The 14,859-nt window shown below is 47.9% G+C and overlaps 1 protein-coding gene across 1 annotated transcript in view; it reads right to left on the bottom strand.

Annotated features, from left to right (window-relative positions):
• Window positions 1–885: 885 nt before the first annotated feature.
• The window catches only part of LOC125547252 (dirigent protein 19-like), a 16,074-nt gene continuing 2,100 nt past the window's right edge, over window positions 886–14,859 (bottom strand). Inside the window, exon 2 of the mRNA XM_048711203.1 lies at window positions 886–1,669. Within this exon, the coding sequence (XP_048567160.1) occupies window positions 1,071–1,669 (599 nt within the window). The 3' untranslated portion in view covers window positions 886–1,070. The remainder of the gene's footprint in view (window positions 1,670–14,859) is intronic.

Here is a 14,859-nt window from a genome sequence, read left to right as displayed (position 1 = left end):
CTCCGGCGGGCTCCATTGTGGAAGTGGTGTGCTCTCCCTCTTGGTCGTGCGGGTGACAAGACGAGGAGCGGCGGGTAGCTCAGGTGCGCTATCTGTCTCTAGCGATGGCGTTGCCTCGATCTGGATCTGGAGGGACGATCTCGTAGCGCTCGTCCTGGAAGCCTCGTGGTGGCACGGGGGAGCAGCCAAGCGAAAGCTTAGCATCCTGGTGCCAACGACAGAGACGCTCTCGGGCACCGCTCTCTTCTTGAAGACGTTGTCGTGGTGCTCCTCTCTGTGGCTGGGTTCCGGGTGAAACCTTTGTTCGTCTGGACTTGGCAACGCCAATGTTTTGTGCCGTTCTCAGTCTTGGGGTGTTGTCATGGAGCTTATTAGGTGTTTAGTGCGCAGCGTGGCGTTATATCTGGTCCTACCTATATTCTCTTTCGGTAGCGCAGTCGCATCGCATGGGTCTGGCGTGGTCCGGGTATTCTGAGATCAGCATTGTATCATTTGGCCATATACTCTGTCCAGTTGTTGTTATATATATAAAGCATGGCGAAAGTCTGTTTCCAGATTTTACTACAAAGTAATTGAGATGCCGGGATCGTCCGTGTATGCATATGTGTGCTACTACCTTGCATATATGAGGTGGCGCATGCTTTGGTGCAGCAGGTGCAGGTGCTAGTGCCATCGAGGATAGATGCGCTGGTCCAGTTACCAATTAGCTTGCGTGCTTGACCGCTCAGTCGTCAGTTAATCATATCTCCGTACGTGCATATAAGAAAAAAGTGACTGACCTAAAATCTAAATTCAGTCATCTGGCCCCTAGACAGTCCCTTACCAATCACATGTAAATGATCAGACATATAAAAAAATGATGAGTATAAATAACGCGTCCGCGGATGTTTAGGACCAGATTTATTAAGTCGGACTGTAGATGCTCTAAATAAATAAGCAGCAATACCATCCATATAACTGACACCACACGAATCACGAGAAAAGTTTTCTGAAAATAACGCATATAAGTAAATTTATTCTTGTAGCTTGAGTATACAAAAGTCCTCATAAAATTTGACCGCGGTCGGAGACTAGTGCCTGATGAATACGTTGTACTCGACGGCGGCGTCGCCGGTCTTGAGGTCCAAGGTGTGCGTCCTGGCCTGCGCGTACCCGCGGGCCCACCTGAAAATGCCTGTACCACCGATGACAGCGATCTCACGGACCTTGTTGAACACAGCGTTGCGACCCATAATGACGACGCTGCTGCCGTTGTACTTTCTGGCCGTGAAGACGAAGTTCATGTTCACGAGCAGCGCGACCTGGTCCTTGCCGGCGGCGATGTAGGTGCCCTGGGCGCGGCCCATGAGCCTGGACGAGTTGAGGCCGGGGCCCTCGGTGAGCGGGTCGTCGATGACACTCACGAGGCCGAAGGCTGCCTTGGAGGTGTTAGTCGTGGCCGCGCGCGCTACCCGCACCGCCGTCGGGTCCGGTCCGCTCAGCACGTCATGCCAATACACCTTGAGGTGCGTCTCCTTCTCAGACGACGCGGTCTGCGGCTGCATGGTGGCCAGGGCGAGGAGGACGAAGAAGGGCGCGGCAGAGGCCATGGTTTTTCTATTGAGTAGTTGGTGTTTCGCTGCTGTGACGCGTGTGTGTATTTGGCTGTAGTGCGTGCTGGGTGCGTACGCTTGTATTTATGCGCTGGACCTGGGCGCGAAAGCAGGCATGCGTGCATTAGGTGGCGCGTTGACAGCTGAGTAAGAGGAAGCAAAGATGGTAGGTCGCGCTTCCGCATACCTTTCAAGAAGCATAGTGCTCAAAAACTGTGCTGAGTGCCTTTCTTCCCTTCAAGCAAGCGGTGTGGTGCTTTCATTCCCTTTAGCACATCAGAAAATTGTAAGTGTCTATATCATTACAACTGTTCTTTCCAGAAGTAGAAACATGAAATAAGCATGCAATAATGTTGGAGCTCCTAAACACCATGAACGGTAAGCGTGAGCAAAAATGGGTACTTGTTAGGTCGGTTGTGTCATCTCTATAGATATGATATGCTCCCCTGTTGTATGAGTGACAGAGTGAATGTGATGTGATGTAAGAGCGGACTGAATGTGATGCTCCCCTACTCCTTGGTCAGAGCTTTCCACCCTCAGGCTTCCTAGATACTCCCTCAATATCAAAATATATGAAGCTTTTTGACACTATCATGGACTCTAAAAACATTTTACAAAAAGTTATAGAGGGAGTATTAAACTAGGAGTTATACATATGTCATACAAATGTTATTCATAAAAATGGCTAATATGTCACCCTAATTTTGTAAACACACAACATAAATCCGGAAGAAAAAACTAATATCTTACTCTACCTAGTTTGCATACTACAAACTGTAGAAAATACTTGGATGGCTACAATTTTTCTATGTTGTTTGGTTGTTTTGACCTGATCCTCACAGAGGTATATATACTATAGAGGACAATTTTTGCAACAACAAAAAAACCAAGTACAATGGAGGAGAGAGAATTGGAGTACAAGACGGTTGCTCAAACCAATTCTATATCTTTCTCTCTAAAATTCCAACTCAATTGTGAAGCCGTGAAGCGAACAATTGCGACTGAATTTGAAGTTTTGCACGCCATTGTCTTCTCGGCTTCGCCATCAATCACCTGCGTTTCTGATGGGTCGGCACCTAGGGCGGTAACCATGTCTCCTTCGGGTGCCTTACATGTCTCCGTTCTAAACCTCCCCCCCCCCCCCGCGCGCGCGCAGTAAAAGGGATCGTCAATAGTGACATTGTGTCAATGCAGTGATGCCATCGTAGATGAGACGGTCGATGCCATCGGCGTGGATGCATCTTGCAGTTATATTGTTAGAGGATGCTAGAGATGTCCATCTTCTGGATGTGGCGGCGGCGGTATGTTAACGAAGATATCGATGAAGACCTTGGCGATGAAGTGTTGGCTAAGGCATTGCAGCAGCCTGTAAATGATGATGCGTCGCTTCAAGGCATCCCTCCCGGCAACGAAGTGTCGATGTCCTTTCAGACTGGAGAAGTTGATGAAAAAAATATATCTCTTTCTACACCAGCTTGGCGTGTGGATGGTGCATGCTAGGGTCGCTTCTCATAGATCCATGTACTCGATGAAGATTATTTTTTGTCAACGGGACGTGGCAGTAAAACTTGATGGAGATAGTTTGGCTCCGTGGAGATGTTGATGCAGATGTTCTCGATGCACTAGGCCAATGTAGACGTGTGTCGGTGCAGTGCTCGTTGTCGTGCGTGGAGAAGAAAAAAACTAAATGAACAAGAGGTTTTATCGGGGGTTTACTTCTTTAACTAATCTCCGCCCCTCCCTTTTTAATTTCAGGGGGCGTGAGCTCCCCGTTAAATTCGTAATTATTTGCCTGTGCGTGTAGCATTGCTCGTGGATAAGTTCACCCTGCCATGATCCAAGTTGTGCGGGGAGTCCATTAACCGTGGGAGTCACTCCACGTTGCTGTTTGGCATGTCCATGAGTTCATTGTACGTTGGTACCACAACTGGAGCTAGGGTAATGAATTTGTACTGGTCATTTTGCTATCCAAACACGTTTAAACGCGAAAAAGTTCGATTTGTTGCCCTGTGCCTCTGACTTGGTACTGAGCTGGAAAAAAACATAAAATGGTACCAATTCATTACCCTAGCCGTAATTATGGTACCAACGTGCAATTCACTCATGTCCCTAGGCCCCGATGTTGGCCTGAAAGCGGGAGCCTGGAGCTGTTGATGTGTGTGGTTTGTGGTGCACGACACCGTATGTGTGCCATTGGTGAAGCTTGCATGCACTGGTCGGAAGCCGTGTATGTACATACGGAAGATAGGGCACATGGCTAAAACACATGTATATCATCCATACCTTGGACCCGACCATGTTGGAGTAGATATGCCAGGCCCGGGCCCAGGGGAGTGCAGCATGTGCGGCTGCACAGGGCCTCCAACTCCGAGGGGCACCCAATTTTCGTAGCACTTCACCACAGCCCAAAGGTAGGTCACAGGCCTATTGTCTTGCACACCTTTACTGCTAGAAATTGGCCTTCACAACTTCATAAAGCCCGTGCTGCTGGCTGCTGTTAGCTCTGCATGCAAATGTCGGGTCTCACCACGGTCAAATATGGCGAACAATTATGGAGGGATTGTAAGTGCTAAAACAGGGTCTCATAAAACGCATTGGCAATGGTGTCTCCAGGGATGTGTGGATGGATAACTGGATCCCTAGAGACGAGATGATGCATCCCTACGGCAACAAGTTATTGAACCCACCTTGGCTTGCGACCGATTTTATTGATGCAACATCAGCTACTTGGAATCGCCAGAAGATATAAGAAACGTTTCTACCTATAGATACAACATCGATCATGGCAATTCCTTCGTGCACAAGAAACATAGACGACCTCTGTGTATGGAACTTCGAACAGGATGGCACCTTCTCGGTTCATTCTGCTTACAGGATGCTAGTGGTTACACGTCAATGCCTGGGGGCATGGCTCGAGGGTACCTCGGGGTCTTCTAGCTCACGCAAGGAGGAAGGATGCTGGAAATCTCTTTGGAAAACACAAGTACCAGCAAAAATATGTATGTTCTTGTGGAGTTTATCCAAGAACTCGTTGCAAACAGAAGATGTTCGGGCACATCACAACATGGCCACAAATAGTTCTTGCGGAATTTGTGGTTCAATGGACTCGTGGAGGCACTCACTCGTCGAATGCTCGATGTCAAGATTTGTGTGGGCACTGGATAATGGTGATAAGTAGATAACATGATAGCCACCCCTAAGCCGAATGCGAAATAGTGGATCTTCACTCTAATGGAGAAGCTACCGCACCATGAGTTCGTCCACCTGGCTGCAACTTTATGGGCAATTTGGTCTTCTCGACACAAGGTAATACACGAAGGAATTACCCAAGTTGGTGCCTTGGTGAAAGATGAAAACAGATGCATCAGATTTGGATTCAACGAACCCAATGGATCGCGCAAAGGAGGCAAAGCATTGAAACCAAGCACGTGGAGCTTGTTTGATACCATATAGGGATTTAAGGAGACGACACACATGAGTAGCTAGGGTGATGTGGATCGATGAAGCCAGAGGGTTGTTGGCTATAAACAACTTCATCAAGATGACCATGGAGGAAGGCATTTTTAACATCTAGCTGATGGATTGCCAAGGATTGAGAAATAGAAAGAGAGAGGACAATGCTGATAGTTGCGAGTTTGACAACAGGGATGAAGGTTTATCAAAATCAACATCTGGTTGTTGAGAAAAGCCACGATCCACCCAACGAGCTTTGTGACGAGCGAGAGAGCCATCGGCATGATATTTGTGACGAAAAATCCATTTATGGCTCACAATGTTCGCACCGGGAGGAGCAGGGACAATTGTCCGTGTTTGATTGAGTGTGAGAGCATCAAATTCTTCTTGCATCACGTGACGCTAGTTAGTATCACGCAAGGCTGTAAGATAGTTGTGTGGGATAGGAGAAGATGCAATAGCAGAAAGGTTAAGCCGGTCGATGGGTGGAGGAAGCCGGCCGGTAGTAGAGCGGGTGTGATGTATAAGATTGGGTGGTGGAACGGGAGTAGGGGATGGTGAGCCGGGCGGGGTGGGCTGCATCTTGTGAGAGGAGGAGATACCCAAGGGTGGTGAGAGGAGTGTGTTGGCTATTGGTGGTGGAGGAGATGTGTTGGAGTGAGGAGGTGTCAATGGGGGGCTGGTGGGCGCATGCATCGCAGGTGCATGCTTAGACGATGTAACAGGGGCATGCACAACGGGTTCAACAAGCGGAAGTATATGTTCAGGCGGGTCAAAAATTTCAGTGCAACATGGTGGAGAAGGAGTTGTGGCTGGTGCATAAGGAAAAAAGGATTCTTCAAAGACCACGTGGCGAGCGATGATGATTCGTCGTGTGCTCAAATCAGGACAACGATAGCCTTTATGGCGTGTTGGATAACCAAGAAAGATACATTTGGTGGAGCAGGGGGATAGTTTGTTGGGAGAGGTAGATGTGGTGTTAGGGTAACAGAGACATCCAAAAACACGAAGGGAGTCGTATGGCGGTGAGGAGCCAAGGAGGCTTTCATATGGTGTGAGAAATTTGTTAGAGGACGTTGGACGAATGTTTATAAGAAAGGCAGCAGTGTGTAGTGCTTCGGCCCAAAAAGATGGAGGGAGAGAGGCTTGAACTAGGAGGGTACGAATGACATTGTTGGTTGTGCGAATAGCTCATTCGGCCTTGTCGTTTTGCTGAGATGTGTATGGGCAGGAGAAACGATGAAGAATATCATGGGAGGTGCAGAACATGTCTATTTTAGTGTTGTCAAACTCACGTCCATTATCGCATTGGAGAGCTAGAATACAGAGATCAAATTGAGTGCAAGCATAAGCATGAAAGGTGAGGAGAGTTTCATGGGCATCAGATTTCTTGCGTAGTGTGAACGTCCAGAAATAATGAGTATAATCATCAACAACTATAAGGTAATAGACAAAGCCAGACGTACTCGGAACTGGAGAGGTCTAAAGGTCACAGTGTAATAATGCAAAAGGTTTACTAGTAAAAGAAACAGATAGATGAAACGGCAATCTAACATGTCGCCCAAGTTGACAAGCATGACAAAGGGATGGCACACCATTATTGTAGGAGATATGTTGAGAACTTTGAAGACGCTTCATCGTGTGGTGACCGGGGTGTCCAAGTCGGCGATGCCAAAGGTCGATGGTGGTGGTGATAATGTGTGCTTCGGCGGGTGTGGGACGGCATACGAGGTAGAGTGGGCCAAAGCTATTGCATTGAAGAATCTCGATCCTGGTGGGAAGTGCCTTCACAGAAAAACCCCAAGGGTCAAATTCTATTGAAACAAAATTATCTGTGGTAAGTTTATGAATAGGAAGTAGATTTTTGATGATGTGTGGAACGACAAGAATATTATTGAGATATAAGGGTTTGGAGAGAGAAGGTAATGTGTGTGTGATGATGTGTGAGATGGGAAGAGAGGCACCATTACCAACAGTAACAGTGTAAGAAGAGGAGGGTTGATAGGAGGAGAGAATACCATGATCGGATGCCATATGGGATTGATACGTCTCCAACGTATCTACTTTTTCGCACACTTTTCCTCTTGTTTTGGACTCTAATTTGCATGATTTGAATGAAACTAACCCCGGACTGACGCTGTTTTCAGCAGAACTACCATGGTGTTGTTTTTGTGTAGAAATAAAAGTTCTCGGAATGGAACGAAACTTTGCGAGGATTTTTTATATCAATAATAAGAATTACTGGTGCCAAGACCCACCAGAGAGGGGGCCCTGGGTGGGCACAACCCACCAGGCGCGCCCCCCTCTCCTGGCGCGCCCACGTGGGTTGTACCCACCTAGTGGCCCCACAGACGACCCCCCTAATACTATGAAATCACATATTTCCAGAAAAAATCAGGGAGAAAGAATTATCGTGATCCACGAGACGGAGCCGCCGTCAAGCCATGTTCTTCCTCGGGACGGCAGATCTGGAGTCCGTTTGGGGCTCTGGAGAGGGGGATCTTCGTTCTTCGTCATCACCAACCCTTCTCCATCGCCAATTCCATGATTCTCCCCACCGGGAGTGAGTAATTCCTTTGTAGGCTCGCTAGTCGGTGAGGAGTTGCATGAGATTCATCATGTAATCGAGTTAGTTTTGTTAGGGCTTGATCCCTAGTATCCACTATATTCTTAGATTGATGTTGCTATGACTTTGCCATGCTTAATGCTTGTCACTTTGGGCCCAGGTGCCATTTCAGATCTGAACCGTTTATGTTATCATCATTATATCCATGTTCTAGATCCAGCCTTGCAAGTTACAGTCACCTACTAGGTGTTATGATCCTGCAACCCCGGAGTGACAACAACTGGGCCCACTCCTGGTGATGACCGTAGTTTGAGGAGTTCATGTATTCACTATGTGTTAATGCTTTGTTCCGGTTCTCTATTAAAAGTAGGCCTTAATATCCCTTAGGGCATGTACAATGCATAGCCTCAAGGTGATGCTTCGCATGCCATGTAGGATCGGATATGACGTAAAGTAGGATCGGATAGGGAAGCGGGATCCTCTCCAGGAGGCGGGTGCTTGAAGAGAAAAAGTGTGGTCCGGTGACAAAAGCTGAAAAGGTTAGAGTAAAAAGTAGAGATGCATGTGTACTAGAGTCTTTATTTTCTATTTCTTAATGAGACCCACTAGTGGTAGCTTGCATTGGGGAGGAAAAATAAATATAGATGCCTCAAATTACTTTTTGTCATGGGGCATATGTAGCCATATTCCACCATTATACATGCCCTTAGTTTCCAATATGGACCCCGCCGCCACGGGAGGGTAGGACAAAAGATGTCATGCAAGTTCTTTTAATAAAGCATGTATGACTATTTGCGGAATATATGCCTACATTATATCGATGAACCGAGATAGTGTCGTATCGCCCTAGGTTATAATTGTCTCATGATGAATATCCTCCAACAAGTCACTGTTCCAATGCCTACGAACTTTTCATTATTTTTACTGCTAAGTTACCGCTGCTGCCATCACTGTTACACTTGCTACAAAATTACTGCTATCACTGTTACTATTGCTGTTGTCACTATTATCAAAACTATCAAATTACTTTGCTACTGATCACATTGCTGGAGATAATTAATCTCCAGGTGTGGTTGAATTGACAACTCAGCTGCTAATACCTTCAAATATTCTTTGGCTCCCCTTGTGTCGAAACTATAAATTTTGGTTGAATACTCTACCCTCGAAAACTGTTGTGATCCCCTATACTTGTGGGTTATCAAGACCTTTTTCTGGCGCCGTTGCCGGGGAGCATAGCTATCTTTGTTGAGTCACACGGGATTATTATCATATTATCACTATGAAGAATCTGAAAGATCCTAAGACTAAGATATTTCCCTCAAGGATGAGGGGAGGTAAGGAACTGCCATCCAGTTCCGCTTTAAATTCACCTTCTATTATGAATAAACTTGCAACACCACCACATGCTATTAATTCTGATATATCGAAAGTTATTGATGATGCTACTTCTACTATGAATGATGCTTATGATGATGCTAGTACCTTGCTTGATTTTGATGATGTTCCACTTGGTGATTTCTTGATAAACAAATTGCTAGAGTTATACAACATGATGTTGTTGAATCTGATGATGATCTTGAAACTAAATCTCCTGAAACACCTACTAGAACTAGCCTTCCTAGATATGAATTGCCTAAGGTACCGGAAGGTTATGTTATGAGTGAAGAAGAAACTAGAGATATTCTTGCTTGCAATGATAGAGATGATCTAGAGAAATTATTACACAAGTATAAAGAAAAATCTCTGAATGCTAGAATGAAGTGTGATCCTAAGTTTGCTACTTCACCTATCTTTATTGATGATAAGGATTATGAATTCTCTATCGACCCCGAGTTAATTACTTTTGTTGAAATTGATTCTTTCCATGGTTATGAAACTGAAACTATTGTGGCACATCTTACTAAGTTGAATGGCATAGCCACCATTTTTACTCGTGATGAGAAAATTCGTTATTACTTTATTCTCAAATTATTTCCTTTCTCGTTAAAGGGTGATGCTAAAGCTTGGTACAATACTCTTGCTCCTGGTTGTGTGCGTAGTCCCCAGGATATGATTTATTACTTCTCTGAAAAATATTTTCCTGCTCATATGAAACAAGCAGCCTTACAGGAAATATTTAACTTCGTGCAAACTAAAGAAGAGAGTCTCCCACAAGCTTGGGGGAGGCTTTGCCAGTTACTTAATGCTTTGCCTGATCATCCTCTTAAGAAAAATGAAATACTTGATATCTTCTATAATGGACTAACTGATGCTTCTAGGGACATCCTAGGTAGTTGTGCTGGTTGTGTTTTCAGGGAACGAATTGTTGGACAAGATGAAGAATTATTGAATAACATATTGAAAATTTATGATGATTGGAAAATTCCCGAACCACCGCCTAAACCCACTCCGAAGAAGAGGGGTATATTATATCTTAGTGCCAAAGATATGCAAGAGGCAAAGAAATCTATGAAGGAAAAAGGTATTAAAGCTCAGGATGTTAAAATTTTACCTCCTATTGAAGAAATACATGGGATTAATACACCACCAATGCCTAAGGTGGTAGAGGTAAATTCTCTTATGAAGTTCAATGATAATGATAATCCTCACAATATGCATCCTAGTCAATGCCTTTATGAGTTTGAAAACTACATTAGAAAACAAGATCATTTCAATGCAAATGCTATGAAACAATTGAAATATAATTATGATATGATTTGCTCGCTTGAGTGACTTGTTATTTAGAATCTAAAATGATGTTAGAGGTGTTGGAAAACATGCTTCTATGGTTGTAACTCAATTAGAACAAGTTGCTAAATCTTACAGAGAATTACTTGATGAAATGAATCATAATATGCATGACTTTGCTGTTAGAGTTGCAACTAGAGGAGGTAAATGACTCCGGAACCACTGTCGGTGTCAAACCGGCGGATCTCGGGTAGGGGGTCCCGAACTGTGCGTCTAGGCCGGATGGTAACAGGAGGCAAGGGACATGAAGTTTTACCCAGGTTCGGGCCCTCTCGATGGAGGTAAAACCCTACGTCCTGCATGATTAATATTGATGATATGGGTAGTACAAGAGTAGATCTACCACGAGATCGAAGAGGCTAAACCCTAGAAGCTAGCCTATGGTATGATTGTTGATGTGTATGTTGTCCTACGGGCTAAAACCCTCCGGTTTATATAGACACCGGATAGGGTTAGGGTTACATAGAGTCGGTTACAATGGTAGGAGATCTACATATCCGTATCGCCAAGCTTGCCTTCCACGCCAAGGAAAGTCCCTCCTGGACACGGGACGAAGTCTTCAATCTTATATCTTCATAGTCCAGGAGTCCGGCTGAAGGTATAGTCTGGATATTCGAACCCCCCCTAATCCAGGACTCCCTCAGTACCCCTGAACCAGGCTTCAATGACGACGAGTCCGGCGCGCAGATTGTCTTCGGCATTGCAAGGCGGGTTCCTCCTCCAAGTACTTCATAGAAGATTTTGAACACAATGATAGTGTCCAGCTCTGCAAAATAAGTTTCCACATATTGCCATAGAGAGAATAATATTTACACCAATCTAATCTGCTGACGTATTCCGTAGCGTGACACACCACGGCCAAGCCTTTATCCGAGTCGTTTCATTATCCCACCTCAGCACGTTATGCGAGGCGATTTCCTTGGCATGTCTTCTTAAAGCAGAGATCGTGTCCCCTTATCCCGGGATTCTCATCAATACGGGCGTAGGTAACCCAATCGCGCCATTGATTACGGCGCTTGGAGATAAGCGAGTTTTACCAGGCTGGTGGGGACATGTAGTTGCGTCCACCCATATAAGGGGATAAGGATCCACCTTTTCACCTATGCCTTCTTCCTCCTTCGCCTATCCATTCTTGCGCACTCGAGCTCCAGCGCCCAAGTCCGCACTCCCCACCTCAACCTCCTCCAGCCATGTCCGGAGCGGGAGGCAAGTGGATGGTCTCCTCCATCACGGAGGGACATATCAAAAAGCTGAGGAAGGTCGGATACCTATCTAACGACATCGCGTACCGGCTCCCCAAAAAGGGGCAGCTCATCCCCACCCCTAGGCCCCATGAGAGGGTGGTGTTCCTTCCCCATTTCCTCCGCGGACTGGGGTTCCCTCTCCACCCATTTGTCCGGGGGCTCATGTTCTACTACGGCCTGGATTTCCACGATCTGGCCCCGAACTTCGTCGTCAACATCTCGGCGTTTATCGTCGTGTGCGAGGCCTTCCTCCGCATCCGCCCCCATTTCGGCCTATGGCTCAAGACTTTCAACGTCAAGCTGAAGGTGGTGCGCGGCAACCAGGCGGAGTACGGAGGCGCCATGGTGGGCAAGATGGCCAACGTCCTATGGCTCGAGGGCTCCTTTGTGGAGACCCTGAAGGGGTGGCAATCGGGGTGGTTTTACATCACCGAGCCGAGCGACGCCGAATGGGTCGCATCCCCCGAGTTCCAATCCGGACCCCCTACGCTGCTCACCTCCTGGAAGGAGACGGGCCTGTCTTGGGGTAAAAAAAAGAGAGCTAACCAGACTCCAAACATGCATCCAAACCCTGGCGGACAAGAAGCTCCAACTTGTCAACGTAGTCCAGGTTATGCTCATCCGCCTGATCCTCCCGTGTCAACAACAGGCTTTCAACCTGAGGGAGTTCGACCCGGCGCGGCACCAAACTCTGAGCAGGCTCTTTGACACGACGTACGAAGATGCCTGGAAGGTGCTTTCCAAAGGCGTCGAGGCTCCCGCATCCGCTACCGAGGATCGCGGATTCAGTACGCAGCGTCACGCTCTCGCGGTAAGCTGTTTTTCTCCCTTTTACAGGGTATCAGTTTTTCATAGTTTGACTCCATGCGGGATCTAAGCTCCCTTACCTTTGACAGGATTGGCAGGTGACGTCCGGACAGATCAACTGTCCGGCTCCTTTGCCCGAAGGCCCAGCGGACACTCGCTTGGAGAAGCTGCTGGTTCCGGCACCCTATGTGGTGCCAGAGAAGAAGGCCGCGAAAAAGGCCGGGAGGACTCGAAAGAGTGCCCGGCGCCAGGAGGTGTCAGATCCATCATCCGATGGTTCCAAGGCGCATTCCTCCTGTGAAGATGAGGAGGAAGAAGAGGAGAACTCTCCCCCTCCAGCAGGAGGAGAGAAGAAAAGGAAGGCCGCCCTCTCTGGGGAGGCCGGAGGGTCCAAGAAGGGGAAAACCCTTCCTCCGGACTACTCCACCGACGCCGACGGCGGAGAGGAGTGGCAGCCCAGGGCCAAGCCCCTGGCAAAATGTAAGTATCCGGATACCAGAGTAATTCATAGTATTCGTTTATTGCACAACTTTCCCTTACGTCGAATATGTTTATGCAGCCCACCCAAAGACTGGCTCGACGCGTCGTCGAGCGGCTCACTGGACTCGTCGGATGTGAACTCGTTTCCGACGGCTTCCTCCCCCCGCCCTACGGACGACACCGAAGTGTTGTCCCAACAGGTTCCAAGCCGGGAGGAGGTGGTCCTGGAGGCGTCGCAAGGTGACCTCCCGGACGACAGGAGTAAAGGGGATGAAACCCCTCAGGGCTCCAAGTCCGGCTCTAGGCCGGACACCGCTCCGGAACCTTTAAAGGTTCCATAGTCCGACGGGGGACCTCCTTCCAAGAGGAGCAAGTCCACCGTGCCGGCGGCCCCCGTCCAACCGGAGGCGCCGGACAATATGTTGGAGGCGCTCCAAGGCGCCTCCATCGATGAGGAGCACCGCACTATTATGAGTGCGGTGGTCCAGAAGGTTCAGTCCGCCAAGAGCGGACTGACTGAAGCTTGTACTAGCCTTTTGGTAGGCTTTGAGGTAAGTAAAGAATGTGTAAATAATAGTACCGCATAGACAGTAGCCCCTGATGCTCTGTTTGGCGTTCGGGAAGAAAAGCCGAATAGAGGATCAAATAGAATTCGCAGGAGTCTAACAAAAATGAGTCAATATGCATATGCAGACTTCCCTGCTTGCGTTCGCCGCACTGACTGCGGAAGTGGACACGCTAAAGCAGAACATCGAGCGGTTTGAGCAAGAGCTCGGGCGTGCCAAGAAGCAGCTCGAGGACAATGAAGGTAAGAAATATCTTGTTTTTAAATATATATATAAAAAGGTGCAATTGCAAAGAATGACATGATTATTGTGGCTATTTTAGGGGCCACGTCTGAAGTGGCGACCCTTAAGCAGGCGCTGGTCGAGGCCAAGAAGAGGGCGGCCTCGGAGCGCACCGAGCGGGAGAAGTATGAGGCCAAGGTTGGCAAGGTGCAGCAAGAGCTCCAGTCTCTCATGGAAAAACATGAGAGTTTGGAGCTTGACTCAAAGACGCGAGCGTCCGAGCTCGCGGTGGCTATTGAAAATGCCAAGTCCGCCAAGGACGAATCCCAGAAGACCCTCCAGGAGTTGGATGAGGTGAAGAAGATAGCGGCGGGTAAGGCATTCTTTATGCAAAGCAAACACATAAACGTGAGTTACTTGTTACTTACCCGAATCCGGAGCTCTCCAGGAGCGTTCCCAGATCTTCCCCGGAGTGTGTCCGATGCCGCTGCATTCTATCGAGCCGAGGAGGGCAGCTCGACAGAGAAGGTGTTCTGGCCTCAGTATGCTGAGGCCGGACACCCCGTGCCCCTGAGCGACCAGCTGAAGCAACTGGTCGAGCTCCACAAGGTGGCCGAACAGGCCATGAAGGGCCTAATTGTTCGGCTGTGGCCTGGAGGAGCTCTGCCTGGGAGCTATTTCGGGCTGGTGCAGCGGTTGGTGGAGGCCTGTCCAAGGCTCAAACTCATCAAGCGTTCCGTCTGCATTAAAGGTGCCCGTAGGGCCCTTGCCCGTGCTAAGGTGCACTGGGGCAAGCTGGATGCTGAGAAGCTGGTGAAGGACGGGCCACCGCCGGGGAAAGAGCATCGCAAGCCCGAGAATTACTATAAGGATGTTCTGAAGGGTGCCTGCCGTGTGGAGGATGAATGTTCTAGGGATGTAATTTTTGAGTGAAACTTGCTCATTTTGTCCTGTGCGCTGAAAACTTGTTTATATGCGCTAAGCAATGCTGTTGGAATTTCAAATATTACCTTCTATGCGGCTGTTTGTCAATTCTGAGAGATGGCGAGTCGTCGGCTTCTGCCCCCATGCCGCTAGTGCTGGGGTGTTCGGGGATAAACCTCAGCGCTCTTTTTCCCATTTTTGGGTCCTTCGAGGGAGGCGCTCAGCCCAACGAACAAGGCAATCGGACTATAATGCGTGAACACTCTCACTTATCCATG

The sequence above is a fragment of the Triticum urartu genome, chromosome 3 (assembly GCF_003073215.2).
Source record: "Triticum urartu cultivar G1812 chromosome 3, Tu2.1, whole genome shotgun sequence".
Lineage (NCBI taxonomy): Eukaryota > Viridiplantae > Streptophyta > Magnoliopsida > Poales > Poaceae > Triticum > Triticum urartu.
Note: the sequence above shows the minus strand (reverse complement) of the source record. Positions and strands in the feature narration are given on the sequence as shown.